General features: G+C 35.8%; 4 protein-coding genes across 9 annotated transcripts; 2 read left to right on the top strand and 2 right to left on the bottom strand.

Annotated features, from left to right (window-relative positions):
- Window positions 1-34: 34 nt before the first annotated feature.
- On the top strand, window positions 35-2,239 carry LOC123229254 (cell division control protein 2 homolog D). The gene is made up of 8 exons (XM_044654916.1): window positions 35-315; window positions 801-942; window positions 1,023-1,084; window positions 1,176-1,287; window positions 1,384-1,477; window positions 1,561-1,630; window positions 1,719-1,857; window positions 1,936-2,239. The coding sequence occupies exons 1-8, from the start codon at window positions 119-121 to the stop codon at window positions 2,026-2,028; spliced, it is 909 nt and encodes a 302-aa protein (XP_044510851.1). The 5' UTR covers window positions 35-118; the 3' UTR covers window positions 2,029-2,239.
- Window positions 2,240-2,814: 575 nt separating this feature from the next.
- Window positions 2,815-6,970, bottom strand: LOC123229252 (protein PIN-LIKES 1-like). Of its 2 annotated transcripts, none has more exons than XM_044654915.1 (10): window positions 6,448-6,970; window positions 6,267-6,346; window positions 6,027-6,151; window positions 4,801-4,916; window positions 4,496-4,681; window positions 4,062-4,154; window positions 3,622-3,722; window positions 3,441-3,493; window positions 3,152-3,360; window positions 2,815-3,076 (listed from the first exon to the last, which is right to left on the bottom strand). In XM_044654915.1, exons 1-10 carry the CDS (start codon window positions 6,580-6,582, stop codon window positions 3,026-3,028), a joined length of 1,149 nt encoding a protein of 382 aa, XP_044510850.1. In that variant the 5' UTR covers window positions 6,583-6,970; the 3' UTR covers window positions 2,815-3,025. The 2 variants fall into 2 exon arrangements, with proteins under 2 accessions (XP_044510850.1, XP_044510849.1); XM_044654914.1 differs by having other exon boundaries at window positions 3,175-3,360.
- A 689-nt stretch (window positions 6,971-7,659) lies between these two features.
- Window positions 7,660-12,264, bottom strand: LOC123229251 (DEAD-box ATP-dependent RNA helicase 42-like). Of its 2 annotated transcripts, none has more exons than XM_044654913.1 (4): window positions 12,101-12,264; window positions 8,406-11,999; window positions 8,086-8,271; window positions 7,660-7,961 (listed from the first exon to the last, which is right to left on the bottom strand). In XM_044654913.1, the coding sequence occupies exon 2, from the start codon at window positions 11,861-11,863 to the stop codon at window positions 8,408-8,410; it is 3,456 nt and encodes a 1,151-aa protein (XP_044510848.1). In that variant the 5' UTR covers window positions 11,864-11,999; window positions 12,101-12,264; the 3' UTR covers window positions 7,660-7,961; window positions 8,086-8,271; window positions 8,406-8,407. The 2 variants fall into 2 exon arrangements, with proteins under 2 accessions (XP_044510848.1, XP_044510847.1); XM_044654912.1 differs by having other exon boundaries at window positions 8,086-8,172.
- A 1,379-nt stretch (window positions 12,265-13,643) lies between these two features.
- LOC123229976 (AT-rich interactive domain-containing protein 5-like) lies at window positions 13,644-21,668 on the top strand. 4 transcript variants are annotated; one of them, XM_044656045.1, is made up of 15 exons: window positions 13,644-13,785; window positions 13,903-14,163; window positions 14,629-15,044; window positions 15,161-15,288; window positions 15,382-15,421; window positions 16,402-16,454; window positions 16,685-16,730; window positions 17,191-17,292; window positions 18,802-18,924; window positions 19,047-19,098; window positions 19,184-19,256; window positions 19,914-19,980; window positions 20,099-20,149; window positions 20,986-21,078; window positions 21,379-21,668. In XM_044656045.1, exons 3-15 carry the CDS (start codon window positions 14,652-14,654, stop codon window positions 21,481-21,483), a joined length of 1,326 nt encoding a protein of 441 aa, XP_044511980.1. In that variant the 5' UTR covers window positions 13,644-13,785; window positions 13,903-14,163; window positions 14,629-14,651; the 3' UTR covers window positions 21,484-21,668. The 4 variants fall into 4 exon arrangements, with proteins under 4 accessions (XP_044511980.1, XP_044511981.1, XP_044511982.1 ...); XM_044656046.1 differs by having other exon boundaries at window positions 13,898-14,163; XM_044656047.1 differs by lacking the exon at window positions 13,903-14,163.
- The last annotated feature ends 1,036 nt before the right edge of the window (window positions 21,669-22,704 follow it).

Here is a 22,704-nt window from a genome sequence, read left to right as displayed (position 1 = left end):
TAGCCGTTGGAAAGGGCATCGCCTCCTCACTTAACGGCTACATACTGAACCCCTTTATAAGCCAGCAAAGAAGTCTTCTTTGTTTGAAGAAGAAAAAGAAAAAGAAGAAGAAGAAGACATGGATGCGTTCGAAAAGCTAGAGAAAGTCGGAGAAGGAACGTACGGAAAAGTGTACAGAGCAAGGGAGAAGGCGACAGGCAAAATCGTAGCCCTTAAGAAGACTCGTCTTCACGAGGACGATGAAGGCGTGCCTCCAACTACTCTGCGTGAAGTCTCAATTTTGCGCATGCTTTCTCGTGATCCCCATGTTGTAAGGTACCACTACTTTTTTTTTTATTTCTTTTCAATTTAATTACGATTTTCACCTTCTTTTCCGCTCTTGGGGTTTTATTCGGTAGTATTGCTTACACATTTCTCCCTTGAATCTTGTCGTCTTTTTCGCATCATGACTGGGCATGGACAATGCTACTGAAAATGGCTTATTATTGAAATCGTGAATGATTCCAGACAAAATTGCTTAATTTCATGTGTGAACTATGAGTTGAAAATGGGAGGTTTGGCAATTTAGGGTTTTCAAAGTGCAAAATCTCTTCTAGGGTTTTTTTTTTTTTCTCTTGGACATTGAAAAATCTTACTGAAAATGTCTAATTCTTGAAATCGTGCCTGATTCGTGGCAAAATTTCTTACTTTCGTGGGTGAACTATGAATTGAATATGGGAAATTCGGTAATTTAGGGTTTTCAAAGTGCACAATATCTGTTAGGGTTTTTGTTTTTATTTTTTCTCTTTTTCAAATATTAGATTGATGGATGTCAAACAAGGCCAGAATAAAGAGGGCAAGACAGTGCTATACTTGGTTTTTGAGTACATGGACACAGATCTTAAGAAATTCATCCGTAGCTTCCGCCAAACTGGAGAAATTATTCCTGCTAAAACTGTGAAGGTATGGACAATTTATTTTTGTCCATTCAGACAAATCTTTGTTCTTCTTGATTAATTTTTTTTTATCTGTGTATTATGCAGAGCTTGATGTTCCAACTTTGCAAAGGCGTTGCTTTCTGCCATGGGCATGGAATCTTGCACAGGTACTTCCCTATCCCATTTCATTTGAACAGGGATAGCAAATAAAGTTTATTTTTCCTATTAACATCTTTTACCTTGACTGTTTCAACTCAGGGATCTTAAGCCTCACAATCTCCTGATGGATCGAAAGACTTTAATGCTTAAAATAGCAGATCTTGGACTAGCTCGTGCATTTACTCTTCCAATTAAGAAGTACACTCATGAGGTACCTGTTCTATCATCTTTTTTAAGTATTCATTTTTCATGCTTGATATTCCGCTTGCATAATCAGTTTGTTGATGAAAGTCCGATTTTGTTGCAGATATTGACACTTTGGTACAGAGCTCCAGAAGTCCTTTTGGGCTCTACCCACTATTCTACTGCTGTGGATATGTGGTCCGTTGGCTGTATATTTGGTACAGAAACCTTCTTTCCCAAACTGTGTTTAACCTGTAAACTAAGAATCTGCCTTATAAGTTTATTATTTTTGTCCTTGTAGCCGAACTGGTCACAAAACAAGCACTTTTCCCTGGAGACTCTGAACTACAACAGCTGCTGCATATTTTCAGGTTCTAACAAGATCCTCATTTCTAAGTTGATGCAATGACTAAGGATGTTGTTCTCTAATGCTCTAAGGCTGTTCATCCTTGTATGCAGGCTATTGGGTACTCCAAACGAAGAAGTATGGCCAGGGGTGAGTGCCCTAGTGAACTGGCATGAGTACCCGCAATGGAAACCTCAAAATCTGTCATCAGCTGTTCCTCACTTGGACGAGAATGGGCTTGATCTGCTTTCAGTAAGTTGATCCGATGACACTTTTGTACACTATTTTTTTTTCCATCTCTTAATCTGACCCTATATTTGTCTTTTGCAGCAAATGTTGCAGTATGAACCCTCAAAGCGGATCTCTGCAAAGAAGGCCATGGAGCACCCATACTTTGATGATGTGGACAAGACCCGCCTCTAAAGAAAAGTGTGCTATGCACTAGCATTAGAGAGATTAGGGTTCTTGTTTTCATATTTTAAGAACAGGAAAGGGAAAGCAAAGTCTATTTTGCCTTGTCCTAAGAATATTTTTCAAGTCTTGTTAAATTTGTTTTAGGATGAATCTTCTTGCGCTTAATGTTGGAATGAACTATGGACTTCTTATATAAGAAATGGCTCTACCTAGTTTTATATTTTTCAAGTCTTGTTAAATTTGTTCTAGGAAGAGTCTCCTTGCGCTGGTGTTAATTCTGGCCTAATAATTATTTCCGCCTCTGTGTTAATTTTGTTAACAATTAAATTGATAAATTTTTTTTATAAAGTTGATGAAAAGACAAAAATATATGTAAGTAAAAAAATTAACTTCCAAAAAGTAAAAAAATAGGGCGGAATTTCATCACTTAATTTTAGGTTCAAAAAGTTCAAAAAAGAATTTTTTTTTTCTTCAACAAGTTTATAAAATTTATTTGTATATATAATCACAGACATGTTAGTTTTGTAAATTTTCTTGAAAAAGTGAGAAAAGCATTTACCCGTTTAACACTGCCTCCGTTCACGATGCCTATACTCATGTGGCTTCTGCCCAAAATCCACCAGAGTGTTGGACGGCCCTAAAACTCCTTGTTTGTAGGCATGTGCCTTTGATAAGAGCATGCAGCAAATTCTATACAAAGTAAAACACACATTGAGTACTAAACCTAACATCTGACTTTTACAAATGGATAAGGAAATTGACTTATTCTCATCAAAGTTCAGTAGGAAAGAGACATTTGGCCTTTAATAATCCTCTTGAATATAACTGAATACAAAATTTGAAATTACAATTTGGAATAATGTATTTTAGCATGAAAATAAGTTGCCATGATGGCGAATGTACCACTCTCAATAGCAGGAAGGAATTAAAATTTAAGACACAAGCCACATAAAGAATGTCGACCAAAGAGTAAGGGATATTGAAGCCAAACCATAAGTCCAAAGCATTATAACAGAGCATTCACTTTCACCTGCTCCAAATAATTGAGTGATGGTACCTGCACATGAATTGTAGATTTAAATTTATGTCATTTTGTGCTTTGTAGGCCTTAAAAATGAATATGAATTCTGACCAAAGCGTTAGAAATATTGGCACCGATGTTCATGGCTGGTGGCATTGCAAATTGAAGCAGAAGAATAAATTGATACAGAGGATCAGAGTGCACTAAGCCAAACTGGTGTGCCCCTTTCACAATGAGAATGCCAATCAGAGGCAGGGCAACATAACGAGTGACTACGATGCCCACAACAATGGTTTTGCTAATTCCAGACCCTTTAAGACCTGAAACAAAGCACACTATCAGTGACCACTGCTGTCACTTAAGAATCTTTTCTAAGGGATTATTAACCTTTCTAAATTACCTCTGAGAAGGTTTGCTCCAACAATCAGTGTGACGGTGGGGATGGCTCCATCTCTGTAGTAAAAAAGAAAACAATAGAAAAGAAGATGACATTTATTTTAAGTGTCTATTAGATTGAAATGGAAAAGTTGCATCAAGGTTGGCTTTGTGGGTTGCCAGTACAAGTTGGCCATGTTTCTTACCCCAGTAAAGAAGCAGAATCATGAATAACACGAAGAGGAGCAGTTTCACCAATCAATGATTTTCGCATCAGAGGGACAAGTCCGATTACAAATCCAGCAAGCTGCACAGAACAAGATTCAAATATTCAGTCAGTGTGTGAAAAGCCTGAACCTGAGGGGAAATCAAATATGTCGCAAATGTATACACAAAAGTAAATGTTCTCATTATATGTTATTCTCCCATTAATTTCCAAGTAAGCTCCATCTGAAGATGGAAAAGAACATAATATTTCTTTATAAAGCCGTATGCCTAGTGCTAGAGTAACCAGCAAGATAAAAGTTCAAAATTTCCGACTTGATGAAAGGAGAAAAACTCAGTCTTATTCTTTTTCATAGCATTATTTTTCCCTATTGGGCTAAGGTATTTAATTTTCTATAGATAAAATGCAGAGGAAACATACCGCTCCAGCGGTAGAAGGTGCAAGCAAAGCCTTCAGATTAATCTTCGTGAACACCAACTTGACTCTTTCCTTAATTGTACATGAAACTTCCACCTGTGATAGGATTCCAAAAAACAAAAGATTGTTGCCCAGTGAAATTACTTTCTTTCAAGTAAATAGTAAATCTTTTTATTTATTTATTTTTTTTGTACTTGCGAACTCAAATTTACATTTCAAAGAGTAAAGAACTATCTGCTACAGGCTACCGATGGTGACAATATAAACAAAGACTATATATATCCTGCTCCTATTGTTTTGTGCTAGCATAAGTCATGTTCATTGGACATATGGGATGAAATAATAAGCAAATGTTGGTAATACCAATGAAACTTGTTAGCATAGTATGTAAGTTCTGCATAAGAATATATGGAAAAGGAATCAATCTATAGTCTCACCTTAGATGTAGTTTGGGGCAACGCAAGTTCATCCTTGGAAGAAAGTAGCGGCTCCCTGCACTCCCCCATGCCTGAATTCGATTCTCCTTTGAAAGAGTTACCTCCAGTTTCAGATTCTCCTGTGCTCCTAGTTGAAGTTACCCGGACAATGTTGTACACATAAGACCACAAATAAATGGCTCCAAGCTAAAATGTGAGAGAAAAAGTGATAAGTAAAACTTGAAAGAATTACCTTATAGTAACTTCACCAATGTAAAAGTATTCTCTTTTGCACATACAAAGTATATTAGTGATGTAACCCTTACCGCCATTGACAGAGAAGCATAAGCCAACCCGAATGAGCTACATGCAGGTCCAAATGGACTCCCTTTTTCTTTACAAACTGCTGGGAGTATAATAAGAGGCAAGTTCCCCAAATTTCCTGTTAAAAAAAATCAAAATCAAACAAAATATGAAAATAATTAAAAAAGAAAAACAATCTCGTGTAATAAAAGGTTACAGAGGATGATTCAGATGTGATCTACTTGACCATGCAGTAGAGTAATGAAGAAAATTGAGAAAACCAACCCTATAAAGTCTAGAGATTCCCCAATCAAAAGGGGAAGGCTTTGAGCCTTTTCAGCCTCCAAATTAGTAGTAAAAAATGTTTCTGGTTTCTGCTATTTTAACTTTAGAAAAAAGATAAACTGAAAACATACTATGGTTAATTGCTCTTTCTTTATGTATCATCCCGACAGAAGTCACTGAAGCAGGCAGTGGAATTCACAATCCTCCATAATTTTCAAATTGCACCATTGATTAGCTCATTTTCAATAACAAAAATAATCTAGCAAGCCTCACATACAGGAATACTCTGTCCATCCAGCACAGTATTCCTGTCCAGTGTTTTACTACCGGACCCATGCTTTGACCCACTCAAGGGCACTGAGTCAACCGCCAATCCAACCAGCCGGATCAATAGTCGAACCTATTAACTATTTGGGCATTGGTTTTGTCAGTATTTTTTTTCTCGTAATCATACTGATATAACCTTATGAAAAATTTTTGTCATTTTTATTTTGTGATATTTTCAGAGAAGAATACAAAATACTGAGAGGTTGAAAAACACCCTAGCCATCTCCTCTCGGAAGGCTCCTTCCAATAATGAAATCTTCATTTTCAACTCCTCTCAACATCAATCTCATTATTTTTAACAACTCATTTCCGTCTTAAACCGATGATTCATCCGCAACTTTACACAATTGTCTGGTTGAACTATGGTTCAAGACCATTACCCAAAGCCATTGCCATTGGCAGGTCCCAGCCAGCCCAATTGAACCAGCTGGTCTGATCCAGGTTTTAAAACCATGTTACTGTCTATTCTGAATGCCCAACAGGACTATTGGGTCCTCCTTGAAGAAAAGGACACTCTGTTTGTCCACAACAGAGCATCTTCAAATGATATCTAATATGTCGAGTAATCATCCCCATAACCAAACACTTGAATTTCAATGTATAAAAATTATTGAACTTTTATCATTTTATAGCTTACCTGCAGCACAACAACCCAAAATAAGCCCCCGCAAATGTGAGGGAGGCCTTGTAAACAGGACGACTATCCATCCAAGGATTGAGCCAACTAGAAATGTAATGAGAACATTGATCGGCATGAACCACCTAAAATTAAAAACCAATTACTTAAGAATGCTATAATAATATTCTTTTCCAGCTAACTGAACTGAACCTCAGAACAAGCTTTATGTTAAACTAAGCATGTAAATATTTTACTCACAACTTGACCATGCTTTCATATGTGATAGTTCCAGCAAGGCTGGAGTACACAAGCGCTGGGTTGAAGACATAAAATACGACCTGCTCACATTCATATTATAGTATAATACCCCGATAAAGCGATCAAAATCTGAACATTTATAAAAAAGAATGACACACAAAAGATGAAAAGACGAACTCACATTGTTTATATGCTTCCTGGCATCTTCACTCAAAACATTGACATGATCCAAAGCTAGATAGGAGCCAAGTGCAGTTATTAGTAAAACTTTCAGTATTGGAATTGATGCAGCGATGAAGAGATCCAGAAGTCCCATCTTCTCTATCTCTACGGATCACCAACGAAAATGAATTAAATATTCTTAATACAACACCGTTTCAGGCCCACGTTTGCATTTAAGACCGACTTCAATCGGAACGCTACGGTTGCTTCACCTGAAAACAGAACAAACACACACCAAAGTAGGGAAGAATAAAGGAGGCTTTTTCTTTGAAGCCTCTTTGCAGGCTCGGTGCCAACTCAGGACTAGCTCACAAAAAAAGGCTACCTCGTAGCACTAACATTTGAATTTAATCGTTATATACGCAGTGTTCGTGAACCACAAGAAAAAACACTGATAGCGAAGAAATTGCACCGAGTTTTTATCTATTTTTGGCAATACAGAACATAGAAGCGCGTCTCATCCTCAATTGCACCTAAGGCTGTATTCGAATTGAATCCATTCACGCATAAGTTAAACTCAATTTGAACAAACCTGAAACGAGTCAATTCTAAATACACTCGATTAAACTCAAGCTCGAGCTTGAGTTATTCGTCAAATTTTTTACCAAATTTTTTAATTAAAAATTTTGATACAAAACGATATCGTTTCGACTAATATATATTAAAACGATATCGTTTTGATAATGAAATAATTAAAAATTCGAATTCCAAATAAACTGAACCAAATTCAAATCGAGTTCGAACCAGACTTCCATGAGCTCGAACTCAAACTCTACTATATACAAACCAAACTGAACTTAAGTTTAAACGAATTCAAACTCAATTTGATTTGAACCCAACCTTAATTGCGCCACCTCTAACTGCCACCACAGGCGGCTAAGGACTCCACGCCATGGATAAAAATTAAAAATCGTGTTTGATATCACTTACCAACGACACGCGTCAAAAGTAAGGGCACCAAATTCGGTCGGCACATTAAATTAATCCCGTAAACATAAATATTATGAATTCAAATCAAGGTCGGGCTCAGCTCAGACAGCCAGAGCCAACTTGCCTTATCTTTTCGATTTTTTATGGTTCTATTTTTGTCTTGTTATTGTAAGCAAAGCCCATGCCGGATCTTGCTCAATTTTCTGACCAACTTTAAAGAAAAAACAAAGATTTCATCATCTTGAATAAGAAATGATTGGGGTATAATAAAAAAGTTCAAACAGAATAATCATTTGCTGTCATTTCAAGCTAGCAGACACTATAATGGGACAACTATTCTTTTCGAGGGGACTTTTTGGTTGGATTATAATATAGAGTCTAGCACAGGAAAGAATAAAGCAGCTCTTAAAGATGCCTGATCAACATAAGCATCCTCATCATTTTTGACATCTTGATCGAGTTCAGTACTTCATATTGAGGCCCAAGCCATAACAAGCTCTAAACAAAAAGCAATAGATGGCTTCAGATATCTTCCAACCAGACCTACAAAAAAGATAAGAGAGAACAATTATCAGATGCTATATTTAATGCAGCGAGTAAATGGCGCTAAAAGAAGGATATAAATCCATATAGCGATCAAAAGGAACATAAACTGAAAGCATCGCACCAGATCATCGCCATCTCTTTGACAGCCACGATAGGTGAGGTAATGGGCCAAGCATATTGACCGTGCGAGCATAGGCTTAAATCATCCCTGTTCAACCGTGCACGAAGGATAAACAGGAGAGAAAAAAAAAATTAACACTGGCAATGAGTTGTGGAAGTTGACAGCAAATTCAACAATAATACAGGCCTATTTCACAAGACACAGGTAAAAACCCGTCAGAAAATATGAAAGACAATGACAACTAAATGATCATCCAATCAATGTAGAAACATTAAAAAATAATAATAATAATTTGGCAAGAATCATATTTTGGTCCTTACACTTATACAACTGAGTATCTGCCTGGTTGAGCTCCACCTGGAAGTGATAATGCCTGATTTGTGAAGTCTTCTAAAACACGTTTTAATTCTGCTTTAGCTCTCTTGACAGACTGTTCGGTAGGGCCCTCAATAAACAAGTAAAGTTTGCGTTCCCCTGGTCCTGCAACCCGGCTTGGAGGAAAAAATTGACCCCTGGTGGTAATGGCAGCTCCAGTCCATTCAGAAATCGGACCCAATGTCTCCTTGTGAGTAACTTTCCATCGAGCATTCTGGGGAAAATCATTGATCTCCAGTTCTGCTTCATAGTGTTCAGGCATAACATCAGCTTGAATCTTTGCCAAATTATGCTGCAGGTTGATGGCAGCTGCCAATGCCGCTGCCCGAGCTGCCCCATCATTGGGGACCACAGACAGCCCGGTACCAGGAACAACCGCCACTGCTCCAGGTATTGGTAGGCCAAGAACACCTGGCAGAGCAATGGGTAGTCCAGCATTAGGAAGCATTTGTGCAGCTGAGATAGGAGTTGGCATTGAAGCTGAGGCTTTCGTGGCAGCAGCAATGGCGGCAATCTTAGCAAGCGCATCTTGTTGTGAGATGTCACCACCAGACTTCCGCACCCCTTCATCTTCGTCTTCTGAATCTGACTTGTCTTCCTCAAAGCCATATTCTTTCGCCTGTGCTTTCTTTGCAGCTTTCCTCTTCTCATCCTCCTCTTCATTAAATTTAAAGCCACTTCCACCATAACCTGATCCATGGGCTTGCTCAAGTCCCTGATTCACTTTTGCCATGAAACTATCAGCAAGAGCTTTCAGATCATCAGGAACAACTTGCTCGGACAGTTCCAATGCCTTTACAAGATCTGGTGCATATCTTGCATCCTCCTCAGAGATAAATGTAATGGCACATCCTTTTCGACCAGCTCGGCCTGTCCTACCAACTCGGTGCACATAATCTTCATAGTGGTTTGGAACATCAAAGTTTATCACTAATTCAAGTTCCTTTACATCTAAACCTCTAGCTGCAACACTGGTAGCAATCAACAAATTGCACACATTGCTCTTGAAATCAGAAATAGTGGACTCACGGTCCGTCTGATCCTTGGCCCCATGAAGTGAAAGACATGGATAACCATGTCTAAGCAAATCCTTAAACAAAACATCACATTTTTCCTGTGATTGGACAAATATCAAAATTTTTCCCTTTTCATACCATTCACCCAGTAGTTCTAACAATCTTAAAAATCTCTCACTTTCTGGCCTCACTTCAACCAGTTGTGTTATATCTTTGTTTACAACACTCCTCCCACCAACTTGTATCTCCACAGGTTTGTTCAAAACCTTGCGAGCCAAAATTTCAACCTGACGAGGGAAAGTAGCAGAAAATAGTACAGTTTGGCGATCTGGCCTAATATTCTGAACAATTCGAGTGATCTGAGGTTCAAAACCCATGTCAAACATTCTATCAGCTTCATCCATGACCAAATATGTGACTCTTCTCAAATTGGTAATCTTCCCTCCACTTGTGCAAAGTATATCAATCATTCGACCTGGAGTACAGACAACAATTTCAGTCCCTCGTTTTAATTCACTAATTTGCTGAGCAACACCAGAACCACCATAGACAGGCACACATCCGATACCCATTACCTTGGCAAACTTCTTGATATCACTGTGGATCTGCTGGACAAGCTCCCTTGTAGGTGCCATTATAAGTCCAACTGGGCCATCGCCAGCTATCACAGGTGGCTGATCCTTGATATGCCTCAACATCGGCAGCACAAAGGCAAGGGTCTTTCCGGACCCGGTTTTTGCAATGCCTATGCAATCTCGCCCACTCATAATTACGGGTAGTGCCTGAGCTTGGATTGGCATAGGCTTTTCAAAATTAAGCTTCTTTATTGTCTCCATAATTTTGCTTGTAAGTCCAGTTTGGTGCCAGGTTCTGACTGGTTTTGGGACATCCTTTCCATGTATTTTCAATTCCAGTTGTTTCCTGTATGCAACAACCTCTTCAGGAGTCATTCTTGAAATTTCCTTCACTTCAATATAGAAATTTTTCCTGAAAGGTTTGTAATCAATCTTTGAGTGGTCAACGATAGATAATTTCTCAGCTTTTGTCTTTTTTACTCTCTTCATAAATTCATCATCATCTTCATCTTCAACCATTTCCTCATCATTCTCGAGGTCCTCATAATCTGAATCAGAATCTTCACCAGGAATTATTCTCCCAAGAGATTTATTTGAACTTTTCTTTGGCTGTAAACCATTACTCCTATCACCCTTTCGATCCTTCTTCTTTGGGTCCACCCCATTAGCATCCACCACTGACAATTCCACAGCATTGTTTAGCTTCTCAACTTCAGGTAAAACCATAGAGTTCATAAAAGCATCAAGTGGATCAATTTCTTCCTCACTGGCAACCCCATTTTGCAAAACAGGTGCAGCATTCCCACTCTCAGAGTCTACCACCATTTCATCTCTAACTTGTTTATCAGGAGGATCAGCACCTTCATCAGCATCCATGTCTGTCTCAGATTTCCCAGTTTGGGGTACTTCTTCATCATCAGAATCTTCTCCATCAAGGGTCCAGTTCCTGCCAGCCTTGGGTTCATCAACATTCTCTTCCCCACATTTTTCTCTCTCGGATTCTTCCTTCTTCCTCTTCAGCTCTTGCCATTCCTGAACTCTCCTCCTCCGCTTTTCCATTTCCTCATCCAATTTCTGTTGTTCATCTACTAGCTCTTCTTCTCGGGTTTTCTTCTCTTTCTTTTCCAAATCATCTTCAACATCTCTTTTCCTTGGGCTATCATCACTGTCATCCCAATGCCTGTTTGATCTAACACTCTGCTCATGCACTCTCTCCTTGTAATCATCTTCACCTCTCCTATGCCGTTTTCTATTGTGTTCCTTGTCTTCATCACTATCATCACTATCAACTTTTCGACGCTTCTCCCGGTCCCTCAATCTCCTCTCCCTCTCTCTATCTCTATCACGCTCTCTCTTCTCCCTCTCTCTATCTCTCTCCCTATCTCGTTCTTCCTTGTCTCGTTCTCTCCTCTCCCTTTCTCTCTCTCTATCTTCACGGTCACGTTCCCTCTTCTCTCTCTCCTTCTCCCGATCCTTCTCCCTTGCCCTCTCCCTCTTCTCCTCTCTTTCTTTCTCTTTCTCCCTATCCTTCTCTCTGTCCCTGTCTTCTCTATCCCTGCCTCTGTCTCTCTTCCTATCACTGCTTCTATCTTTTCCCTCATCCATATTCCTGCGGTCTTTCTCCTTGTCTCTATGCTTATCTCTCTCTTTCTCTTTGTCATACTTGTCATCAGAATCAGTGCTTTTCTCTCTCTCAGAACGCCTACTTTCCCTGTCTCTCTTATCCCTATGTCTCTCTCCATTTCTCTCCTTTTCTTTGTCCCTGTCACGTTCCCGGTGACTCCTCTTCAATTCATGTTTTGTTTCTTCCATCCCTCACAAATTAACTACCACAGCTATAAAAATCTATACACGAATGCTTGCAAATCCAAGCGCTACACTATGTTTGCAATCAAAATTGCCAAAAACTCTACTCAGTTCAACTAATTTATACCGCTCAATCACAAGCCTGATTCAGAATAAATCAACAACGCATTAACAATACTGAAAAAAAACAACTAACAAAATACAGGATTCACTATGAACTATACACACATATATAAACCTTACCAGATACGGGAAGAGAATCACCGGATATAAATCCAATCCAAATCGAGGGCTATGAGTGTTTAAGAAAACCCTGACATCCCCCAGTCAGTTTGATTGACCTAACGAGGGTTTTTCCGTTTCCACATCACGGTGAAGATGGAGAAAGGCCCGACGCTCTCTAGCCGGTTACTATAGTCTCCACCTGGCCCAATTTCTGAACCATCACAGCACCCGCGATCTATGATCAATGCTGGACTCATGGGCCTGTAGTCTAAGTTTAAGGCCCAGCAAAACAAACAAGCTAAACTGAAGTCTTTTTTGCTCAGCCCGAACAAGTCACCCATAAGCAACCTATATTTTAATTCAATAAAATTATATGTATTGTATATTTAATTGAGATTTAAATAATATACTATTATATAATTAAATAATTTTATATTAACATAAAATAATAATTAATTACATAATAACAAATTATTTTAATATTTAAAATTATATATTCATAATATTACTCATTTTAATTGTCAATCTCACGTATTGGTGTTGTTATACTAAAACTCTTTTCTCTAATAATTATTATTCTTATTCAACGATTCTTCTTCTTTTTAGTTTATTATCTCTTTTTAATGTTACTTTAAACGATCTTAGATATCTCATTTATTTCATTTATAACATAATTAATCTTACCGATATAATATTTATCTTATCTATAATATTATTTATTTTATCAATTATATTATTTATTTTGTTAGTTATTTTTTAGTGAGATTATGTAGTAATTTAAATAAGTTTAAATTAAATATTATAGATTCAATTTGAGATTAAATTGACCTTAAACTTAATTTAATTTAGATAAAATCAAATTAATCTTTATTTGAGTTGACCCTTATTTAAACTTGATTTAATTTAAATTTATTTTATGTATTTTCTGTTTATTTTAATTGTAGAATAATTAAAAAATAATAATTATAAGATCTAAACGCATTTGCAATCAATCCCATATAATTATTTACATATTGCGACATGTGATCGTACACAATGTCGGCGTATACAGTATTACACAATAAATAAAGCCCAAAGACTTATTCCATCCAAGGTATATAGTAATCATTAGTTGATATCAATCGACTTTTGAAAATTTAAAATTTTATTTATAAATTAATTTAAAATAAAATTTTTAAACCTAACTCATGAAAATTTTTTTTTGATAATAATATTAAAAATATATATAATTTATTATATTTTTATTTATATATTTTAAAAATTAATATTTTAATTTTAAATAATTATATTTTTACATCTAAACTTAAGGTTTTTTTTTCTTTTTCTTTTCAGTAACATCTCAGATCATCAACGATTTTTATTAAACTCTTTAATACATCTTTAATTATGATTTTTATTTAAATTTATTTAAATTAAATAAATATATATATTATTATATAATTAAATAATTTTAAATTAAAAATAAAATACTTTTTAATTATATGCCGTATAAATATATATATATATATATTTATATATATATAATAGTTATAAATAGTATTAATAATGAATAAGAGCCATTGAAAGTCGGAAACGGTAAAAAGATAATTTTAGGTGGAATGAATTGGCCGGGCGTTGAGCTCTGTGTTTGGCGTTGTTGTGTTCGAGTCAAAGTTGAATTTGAACTCTGAAAGCAAGGCCAGAGAGCGGCAGGAGAGACGGCTGTAGGCTCTTTTTTTTTTTTTAATTTTTTGTTGGCTTGGATGATTTGTCCTCTGGCTATTAATTTCGTGTTGTTTTTTACTCGATTCTTTCTACTCTACTAATAAACAACAGTAACAGTGGTTGTTTCTGAAAATTCCACCGGCGATAGGCCCGGATTCTTCACACCTGTACTTGCCATGAACGAACGTTACTTTCTGTGTTTGCTGGATAAGATCTCTTAGCTTAGCTCTCTTTTGATCCATCTCTCTCACTCTCCTGTTACCGGCATTGTCAATTTAAGCCTCAAATTAACCCCTATTACTACGACGTCGTTTCGTTGTACTTTATTTCCTTCCACTGCTTCTTTCGCTTCTTCAATCACTCCCGCTCGGACGCAGGCAAGCAAGTTTCTGTGATAACATTTTTTTTTTTCTATTTCTTAATATCGTCTTTTTTTAACGGTCTCTGAAACTAAAGGACATTTTCTCGTATTATTATTTTGTGTCGTATCGTATAAAAATGTTGTGTGTGGAAAATGAAGATTAAAAAAATACAGGCATGCCTGGTTCTTTCAGGAACGAGGGGACAAGCAGGATTTTTTTTTTTTTAAATTTGTTTGAAAGAAGAAATTTTGTGGTTTCTTTTCATTATTTCTTAGGAACGAAGTAGGGATTAGGGTTTTGTTATCGAATTTCTAAACAAAATGTAAGCTTGGAGCGGTCAATTTTATAAACAAAGAGTAGCAAAGAGGTTCATGTATACCTGCATTTGATATGTTTTTTAATCTGACTTAAGCGCTTATTTTATTCGTTATGATAAAAGCGTATAAAATTCATTAATATACATTTGTATATGGCGTTTAGATAGTGGAATCAGTATAAGGTAGATGGAAAACACTGAAATGCGGGAGCAAGATTTGGTGAATAGTTTAGATGCCAACCTTGTCGATGCTAGTCTTCAACAGGGAGACTCTCTTGGAAATGGTCATGCGCCATCTCCAAAGACTACTGAGGATAAGACTGTGACTTTGCCTTCTGATCAGCAAATGTTGACTGATGAGCCTGATGGTAAAGTTGCAATTACTGCTGATTCAAATGCAAATGCAGATAATGCTACTCATGAGCTGCTTGAGAGTAAAAGTGAAGGAGAAGATACCCATGTTGAAAATGACCAAAAAACTGAGACTTCTCTTACTCCTCTTCCACAAGGAGAATCTTTGACTTCTGAAGCTCAAGAGGGGAATGCGAGGAAATCCAATAATTGGTTGAATGAAACAGAGGTATTTCTGGTCAACTCTTGTCTGAATGGAAGAAAATCTTTCTGGAATTGAATGTTACTACATCTACAGGCTTTTTTTCTGTGACAAAATTTTTTTTTTTTCTGTTTGATTTGCAGATGGATGGAGTTGATGGTTCACCAGAGGATCAAGTAGAATTCATGAAGGAGGTGGAAACTTTCTATAGGGAGAACGCCCTGGAATTCAAAGCCCCAAAGTTTTATGGAGAACCACTAAACTGCCTTAAGTAAATTTTTGATAATTACTTTAAAATTTTAAAATAAACTCTCTTTTATATTTTTTCTGGACTAATTTATGTGTGTTGTTTTATAAAATGTAGGTTATGGAGGGCTGTTATTAGATTGGGTGGCTATGAAGTGGTATGCATGTACATTTGTATGACAATAATCTGTTTTCATGTTCTGTATGATTTTCAAATCATTGTTGGTTAAGCACGACACATGTATTATGTTGAAAGTTGCAGATGTACCTTTTACATGAAATGAACTTGATTGCCTAAAGTCACTGAACTTGGATAAAATTGGGCTATTTGAGGATGGATGGAGATGAATTATGGCTCAAGCCTCAAGCTCAAATAACTTCCTGGGCCAACCCTAACCCTTAGTCTCCCTATTTGCCTTTAGGCTCATATCAATGCACTTCCTTTCTCTTGGTCCAATTTCAAAGTTTGGCATGGTGCGTGTGCATCATATTCGAAAAACTGCTTTTGTCTAACAACTGTACATAATTTGTGATCCTATGAGGCCATAATTTTAACCACTTATAGGACATGTTTTTAGTATGCTTATCATTTTTCAGTTCTGGAATTACATACAATTTTAAACCTGCTTTAAGTTTCTTGTATTTCATTGAAAAAAGTTTTGAACTTCAACAAAATTTCCATTATCTGGGAATAATCTGAATTATCCCAGCTTTGTTTTAAAGTTCTTTAGACTCCAGACTGGTATTTTTAGCCGTAGTGAGAAGCTCTATTTACATCTACACTATCTGTCAGTGAGTTGGTTTGTTTCAATAAAAGTTGAATGGCTGGGATTATTTTGTTTACAAAAGTTTTAGTCCTGGATGAAATTTAAAAAAAAAAAAATAAGTGGATATTATTTTATATTTTTCATGATCATACTGTTCCTCAATTTGAGCTACAAACCTTAAACCATGAGTGCTACAGGTGGGTAGATGATAGGGGTTGCTTTTTACATCTTATTACTATTTTGAGTTGAAACCTGTGGTTGAATTCATTAATTCATGCATAGGGTCTTTGATTATGTTGCAAATGGAACCTTCAAGTGTTTGTCACTGTCAAGCTATGACAGAGTTGCTTTTACTCTATGATCATTTGTAGGTGACTGCATCTAAGTTGTGGCGGCAAGTAGGGGAATCTTTTCACCCCCCAAAGTAAGAAAATAATATATGGTTGTTTATGCAGTTAGCCATAGTCTGTGCATTTTTCCTAGTTTGTAAGCTGCATTTTTAATTGATGCTTTATTTAGTTTTTGTCTTTTAATTTTTTTATTTGTAGGTCTCTGTTGCTTTATATCTACCAAGAATTTTTTCAAAATAAGGTGTTGATATTTATATACTATTCAATAGAAGTCATTATTAAATTTATTGTATCTCTTTCTCAGGACCTGCACGACTGTGTCTTGGACGTTCCGCATTTTCTATGAGAAGGTAGCACTTACATGACTTGACACATCAACTTAATCTCTTATTCTTACATTAAGTGTCTGTAGGTCGCAGATAGTTTACATCTCATTTCTGTTGATAGCCATTGCCCCATGTTTGATGATTACAAAAGTATGTGTATTTCCTTTTTCTTCAGGCAACCAGAGATGTTCATTGAAAACCCATGATGTTGGCCTCGTTTACCGTTATTTAGTTAGTTTCATTTTTTATATTCCTATGCTTACAAGTAGAGATGCCAGAATAAAGCTCATAACAGTTTGTGCTCATATTTCTAGAGCCTAAGCTGGATAAATTGTCTTTAACTGCTGTTGTTTAATAAAAATGAAAGTAAAGTTCTTTGCCTGCCCTGTGTCCTTCAGTTGGTGGTGTCATCATGTTGATTGCTGCTTCCTATCACTAGTCTGCATATTTACTGTTGTCTTTGCTTCTCCATGATGTTCTTAAGTTTGCACAGGCACTATTAGAATACGAGAAGCATAAGAGGTTAATCGGTGAGCTTCAACTCCCCACATCATCTTTCTCTCAACCTACAAGTGCTGAAAAGGAGGTAGAATTTCATCTCTATTGCATTTGCTTAAGTTTATTTTGGGCCCATTTACAAAGTTTTTATTTTTATATGCTGAACAAGAGTAGCTAAAAGGGGAACAGAGTGGAGTTGGGGAAGTAATATATCTGGGCATTAGTTATTGTTTCTTGGGTTTAGTTTCTAGGTAGATGCAAATGGTTAATTAATGGGGATTAAGTTTCCATTTAGACAAACTACAATGTATGCTGGCTTTTTGTATTTGAAAAAATAAAATGGGGAATGTACCGGAAATAGAATTTATAGATTTTTTTTTTTTTTCAGAAAGTATTGTGGCCTAGATCAGAACCTCTTTCCCCACTCTTGATAGAAAGTTTTCTGTTTTAGCAAGATTACTGACTTCTCATTTCTTGGATTATTATTATTATTATTTTTTTGGCCTCTTTATTTATCTTTTTTGACTTGGATACATTTTAACTGGAGCATACGGGCCTATTCGATCTGTGATTTAGAAATTATTTTTAAACACTTAAATATGATTTAAATTTTTGAATTGTAATTTAATATTAAAAAAGGAGAGGATCTTAATATATTAAAAATTATAATTTTGCATGGTTATAATGACCAAATAAATTCCTCTTATTTATTAAATTTTAATTAATCTTTTGAGTTGATCATAAATCCCAATGGCTAGCTAGATAAATAACTAATATATAAAATATTATTTAAATTTAATATTAAAAAAAGAAACGTGATAATTAATCTCTAATATATAAAACAACTCTTTTAGAAATGTACGCATAAAGAATATTCCAAACACATGCATAGAAACATTGCAAAGATCATCGTTTTATAAATATATAACTGATTATTGCTTACCTGCAAATTATGCATGCTATTAAAAAGTGTCAACATATTATCACCTATGGTCATATATATATATATATATATATATATATATATATATATATATATATAGGGATATTAAAATGATTCTGTTACAAAATTTAAAAACAGATAGAAAACTATGAATTAAACTTTTAATTGTTTCCTAATTTTACACTAGCTTTTAGAATTGCATTCAAATACTATTTTTGGAAACAATTCTACTTATTTTACCAAACACAATTGTATAAGATTTGTTGTAGACCTTTTTTCAAAAACAAAAAACTGTATTAAAATTCTATATCAGAAACCACTAAGCCTTTGTGTAGAATTTGTTAAATCTTCTTCTCAGTTAGCGTAAATTTGTATGTACTTTGTCTTGGAACTATTACTTAAGGTGTGTGGTTTAAATTCCTCTCACTGGGTCTAACTTAACATGGGAAGATGCTTATGTCTTTTATACCTTATATTTAAGGGTTAAATGTGGAAAAAGCTTTCCTTTAATGAGATTCTGAATGGTGATACTTTCTTACTGAAATAGTTGGTAACCAATCTTTTTCTTATAAATTGTTTTTAGGTCTCTCTCTCTCTCTCTCTCTCTAAGTTGCTGCTTGTTCTCTCATATAGAAATTCTAAATTTTTTCGCAGGTAAGTGGCTACCAGACTCCAGGGTTGGGTAGAGCACGTAGGGATGCTGCAGCTCGCGCAATGCAGGGTTGGCATGCTCAACGTCTTCTCGGATATGGTGAAGTTGCTGAGCCAGTCAATAAGGTGTGTTTGAAGTCTTAACCTGGTAGTCTTTGTTGTCATAGTCTTGTCATATTTTCTTTCATGTAACAAGTGTAGCAATTAGTGCATCACAACAGTGTATACACTAATTTTTCCTTGAACAGGAGAAAAGCTTAAATTCTACGGCAAGGCGTGAAAAACATCTCAAGAATATTGGTATCTTGCCTTATGATTTGAGATCTTTCTTGCTAAAATTTATTTTATACTAACATATACTCTACCTGCATTTGTCTTGAGTCAGGTTTCCCAAAAAACAGGACACCGACAAATTTGGATCATGCTGAGAAACATGCACATGCAGAAACAGATAAGCAGTTAAGATTAGTGATCATTTCCCCTTAAATCTGTAATTTAGGTCTTTGTATTTTTGCTTATTGTTGGTCTCTTCACCTATGTTAACATGGGATACAAGTCTTTTGAGGTCTTGATTAATTTTTATCAGGTCATTCTGCAAAGGATTCCATAGCACATGTTAAAATAGCTTCAGTGTATTGACTATCGAACCACTTGGGATCTTTCCTACAAAAGAACAGTTTTCTATAATATTATATTGTCATTGGACGTAACTCACAAAAAGACTTGATAGAAGAGAAATATTTTGTGTGGATGTTGATGTCAATTCATAGGCTGCCTCAGAAATTTCATCTCTGTCTAAGGCTAACAGTATTCCTCCCATGAGGTGACCTGAAAAAGAACCATCATGTATTGGATGCTCTCCTTTCAGAGTCCTTTCTCCTCCTGAGAACAGCCTTAACCAACTGCATAGTTTGGATGCTGCCCTCGTAACACTAGGGTTCAAAATCTGCTGCAAAACACATAATTTGGCAACTCCCCACTTCCTCGCAAAAGGAAGAACACGTAAAGGAAAATGCAATGGACAAATTAGACACATGATAGCAAGGCTGTATTTTGTTTTATCTTTTTTGTCTTATTTTCTCATCAGAGCAATCTAAGTGGTTTTTATTTTGTAGACTGGTCACAGAAATTGCTGATATAGGACCGCCTGCTGATTGGGTGAAGATCAGTGTTCGGGAGATGGTGAGGGTTTGTTTGTCTTATTCCTGATTATTTTCCCTCAAGAAACTGCTAGAAATTTTGCAATTCCCAGTTGTTTTGATTTGGGATCCTGAGTAGTTGCTTTGTTGTGGATGCACAGGGGGATTGCTACGAGGTATATGCTCTGGTCCCTGGGCTTCTGCGGGAGGAGGTAAGCAGTTCCCTAGGAAATTGAATCTCTCCTTTTCTAACTCATGTAGTTCAACATTTAACTTCCTGTTGCCTATTTTATCTGTTGGTTCTGAATTAATCAGCCATGTAGTTACCTTGTTAACTTTAGATTAAAATTGACATAGCTAGTGGCAAATTTGTCATCTATCTTGTCAGTATTAGATGATAATCCAGAAAGACACAAGTTTTGATGGTTAGTTGTGGCATCTGATCAGAGGGTTTTGTATTTGGGATAACCATCAAACATTCAGTCATAAGATAGTGTTCTCTGCACTGCATGTGCATTAATGTTTCAACAGTGTCATTTTTAAAGGTATTATGGAAGCTTTTCCCACTCTAAGCATCTAGTTGTTCAAAGAGTGCTGATATATTTATATTTCTTTTATTCCGATATGTGGATGCCAATATTTATGAAGCTTGGCAAAAGAAAGTTTCAGTGCTCTCCTTTTTGTTATCTGCAGAGACATTGATTGAGTTATATGACATAGTTTTTCAGAATGTGTCTTTAAATTGTTTTATTCAGTTAAACAGCTGGATACCATTTAACACAATATAATTGGTGGTGCACATGAACACCAATTCTCCATTAAGGGGAATTAGTATTTACCTTCTCTCTCTCTCTCTCTGTAAGTTTAATGTATACAAGTGTACATTTGCTTTGTGTATGCATGAAAAATGCTACTGGCGTTTTCCTTAAATTCTTGAAACAGTAACTCTTTATCATTGTATCATATTTGAATACGGAAGCTACTAATAAACGGATCATGTATTCCTTAGCCTTTGTGTTTAAATGGCCTCGACTTTCATTGGATTCAGGTGCGGGTTCAATCAGATCCTGCTGGACGGCTGGTTATAACTGGTCAACCCGAGCAAGTGGATAATCCTTGGGGTATTACACCGTTCAAAAAGGTATTTTTCTTTGACTTTGTGAGCGTTGACCCACAAAATGAAAACTTGAAAAGAACTATTTATAAAATATGATTGCACATGGCCAAGCTGTCTTCCATAGGACATAGGATGACCACATGAAAGATAGAACCACCTTTACCTCCAAGGATTCTGCTTCTTGCCGAATGTAATAATTAATCTGGACTACTGAAGGCCCTTTCATTTTCATCAAGCAAGAATGAATGTATTGTTTTAGTCTTTACTATCTAGCTTCTTTATCTAGGCTGGAAAAAAAAAACTAATTTTAGGTTTGGCTTTCAGGTTGTCAACTTACCTGGAAGAATTGATCCTCTACATACATCCGCTGTTGTTAGTCTGCATGGCCGACTTTTCATACGTGTTCCTTTTGAGCAAGGATCGGCGTGAGCATATTTTCATACTTTCTTGAGCCATGCTATCATTCTTTCTTGTATGGACTACTAAAGTTTAGGTCAAGACCATTGCCAAAAGGCCAGAATTGGAACTATGTGAACTAGTTGACTGAATTCCTTATCTATTTTTTTTTCTTTTTCTCCTTGTTGAAATCAATTGAAATTACTAATTTGTTGTCATGGCAGTCCTTTTCATGTGCATCATACTGATTAGTTTTGAATGACTCAGGAAGATTTGGATATGCTGTCATTGCCGTTAAGGTTGCTAGTACATTCCTAAGTTGAGCTTGAATTTGAATTTCAGCAGTTCATTCGATGACTTGTGGGTACTGAATAGATCTTTTGCCTGGTGGAAATTTAACAATTGATTGAACAGAGCAATTCTAAAAAACTTTTAACAAAAAATGGTATTTGACTTCTGAAAGTCCCATTTGTTGCTTGTGTTGCATAGCTTCCTGATGGAGAGGCATTATACCGTAAAGGATTTGAGGGCAATACCCATTTGAAAGTTGTGGGGTATTTGTTTATTATAAGTACAAACCAATTAGAGTATGGTGGATTCAAATCGAGTCAAACCCAAATAGTTTGAACTTAGTTTAAATCTATAAAATCTAATTGGAGTTTGAACTAGTAAAGTCGTCAGAGAAGCCACTTGAAAGTGTTGAAAAAGAAAAAAAAAAAGTTGTCGATGATAATGAAGAAGCATTGAAGAAAAAATCGAAAAAAAAAGTTGATGGAGATTAAGAAAATGAAAGTTGCCAAAAAAACATAAATTTATTGGTGATTTTTCAATGACTTTGTTGAATTTGAATTTAAGTAGAGATTATCCGAATTTAAATTTGACTCATTTTGAGTCAAGACTAAGTTTGAATCACATTCAACTTTAAATAGAGGTGTTCCACTATTAGGAATCCATGTTAAATTACTTCTTCAGGAGGACAGGGATTGGCGGCACCCACTAGCATTCAATGCAATGCAAGTGTTGTCCACAAGGAATTCCAATTTCAAAGTGCCAATTATTTATTCTCATTGAATTATTGCTTTATTAGTGCTAAAAGAATGGGCTCGTGTCTCAGCTTTTTGGGTTGAGACTTTGGATGAGTTAAATGATTGGATTCATCATCATAAACTAATCAGGATTAAGTTAATTCAAGTTAATTTTTTTTTAAATTAAATTTTAATTTGTCAATTCTAAACTAATTTCGAATTAATTTTT

The sequence above is a fragment of the Mangifera indica genome, chromosome 11 (assembly GCF_011075055.1).
Source record: "Mangifera indica cultivar Alphonso chromosome 11, CATAS_Mindica_2.1, whole genome shotgun sequence".
In the NCBI taxonomy this organism is placed as follows: Eukaryota; Viridiplantae; Streptophyta; class Magnoliopsida; order Sapindales; family Anacardiaceae; genus Mangifera; species Mangifera indica.
Note: the sequence above shows the minus strand (reverse complement) of the source record. Positions and strands in the feature narration are given on the sequence as shown.

Excerpts from the sequence above, each read along its gene's own strand:
- LOC123229251 (XM_044654913.1), bottom strand. The coding sequence starts at position 11,863 with ATGGAAGAAACAAAACATGAATTGAAGAGGAGTCACCGGGAACGTGAC.
- LOC123229254 (XM_044654916.1), top strand. The coding sequence starts at position 119 with ATGGATGCGTTCGAAAAGCTAGAGAAAGTCGGAGAAGGAACGTACGGA. Across the intron at positions 1,085-1,175 it reads GGGCATGGAATCTTGCACAG|GGATCTTAAGCCTCACAATC; the intron begins GTACTTCCCTAT and ends GTTTCAACTCAG. Across the intron at positions 1,631-1,718 it reads CAGCTGCTGCATATTTTCAG|GCTATTGGGTACTCCAAACG; the intron begins GTTCTAACAAGA and ends CCTTGTATGCAG.
- LOC123229252 (XM_044654914.1), bottom strand. The coding sequence starts at position 6,582 with ATGGGACTTCTGGATCTCTTCATCGCTGCATCAATTCCAATACTGAAA. Across the intron at positions 4,917-6,026 it reads TTTGGGTTGTTGTGCTGCAG|GAAATTTGGGGAACTTGCCT; the intron begins GTAAGCTATAAA and ends TTTTTTTAACAG. Across the intron at positions 3,494-3,621 it reads GATTCTGCTTCTTTACTGGG|AGATGGAGCCATCCCCACCG; the intron begins GTAAGAAACATG and ends TTTTTACTACAG.
- LOC123229976 (XM_044656047.1), top strand. The coding sequence starts at position 14,652 with ATGGAAAACACTGAAATGCGGGAGCAAGATTTGGTGAATAGTTTAGAT. Across the intron at positions 15,045-15,160 it reads ATTGGTTGAATGAAACAGAG|ATGGATGGAGTTGATGGTTC; the intron begins GTATTTCTGGTC and ends TTTGATTTGCAG. Across the intron at positions 19,981-20,098 it reads AGATCAGTGTTCGGGAGATG|GGGGATTGCTACGAGGTATA; the intron begins GTGAGGGTTTGT and ends GTGGATGCACAG.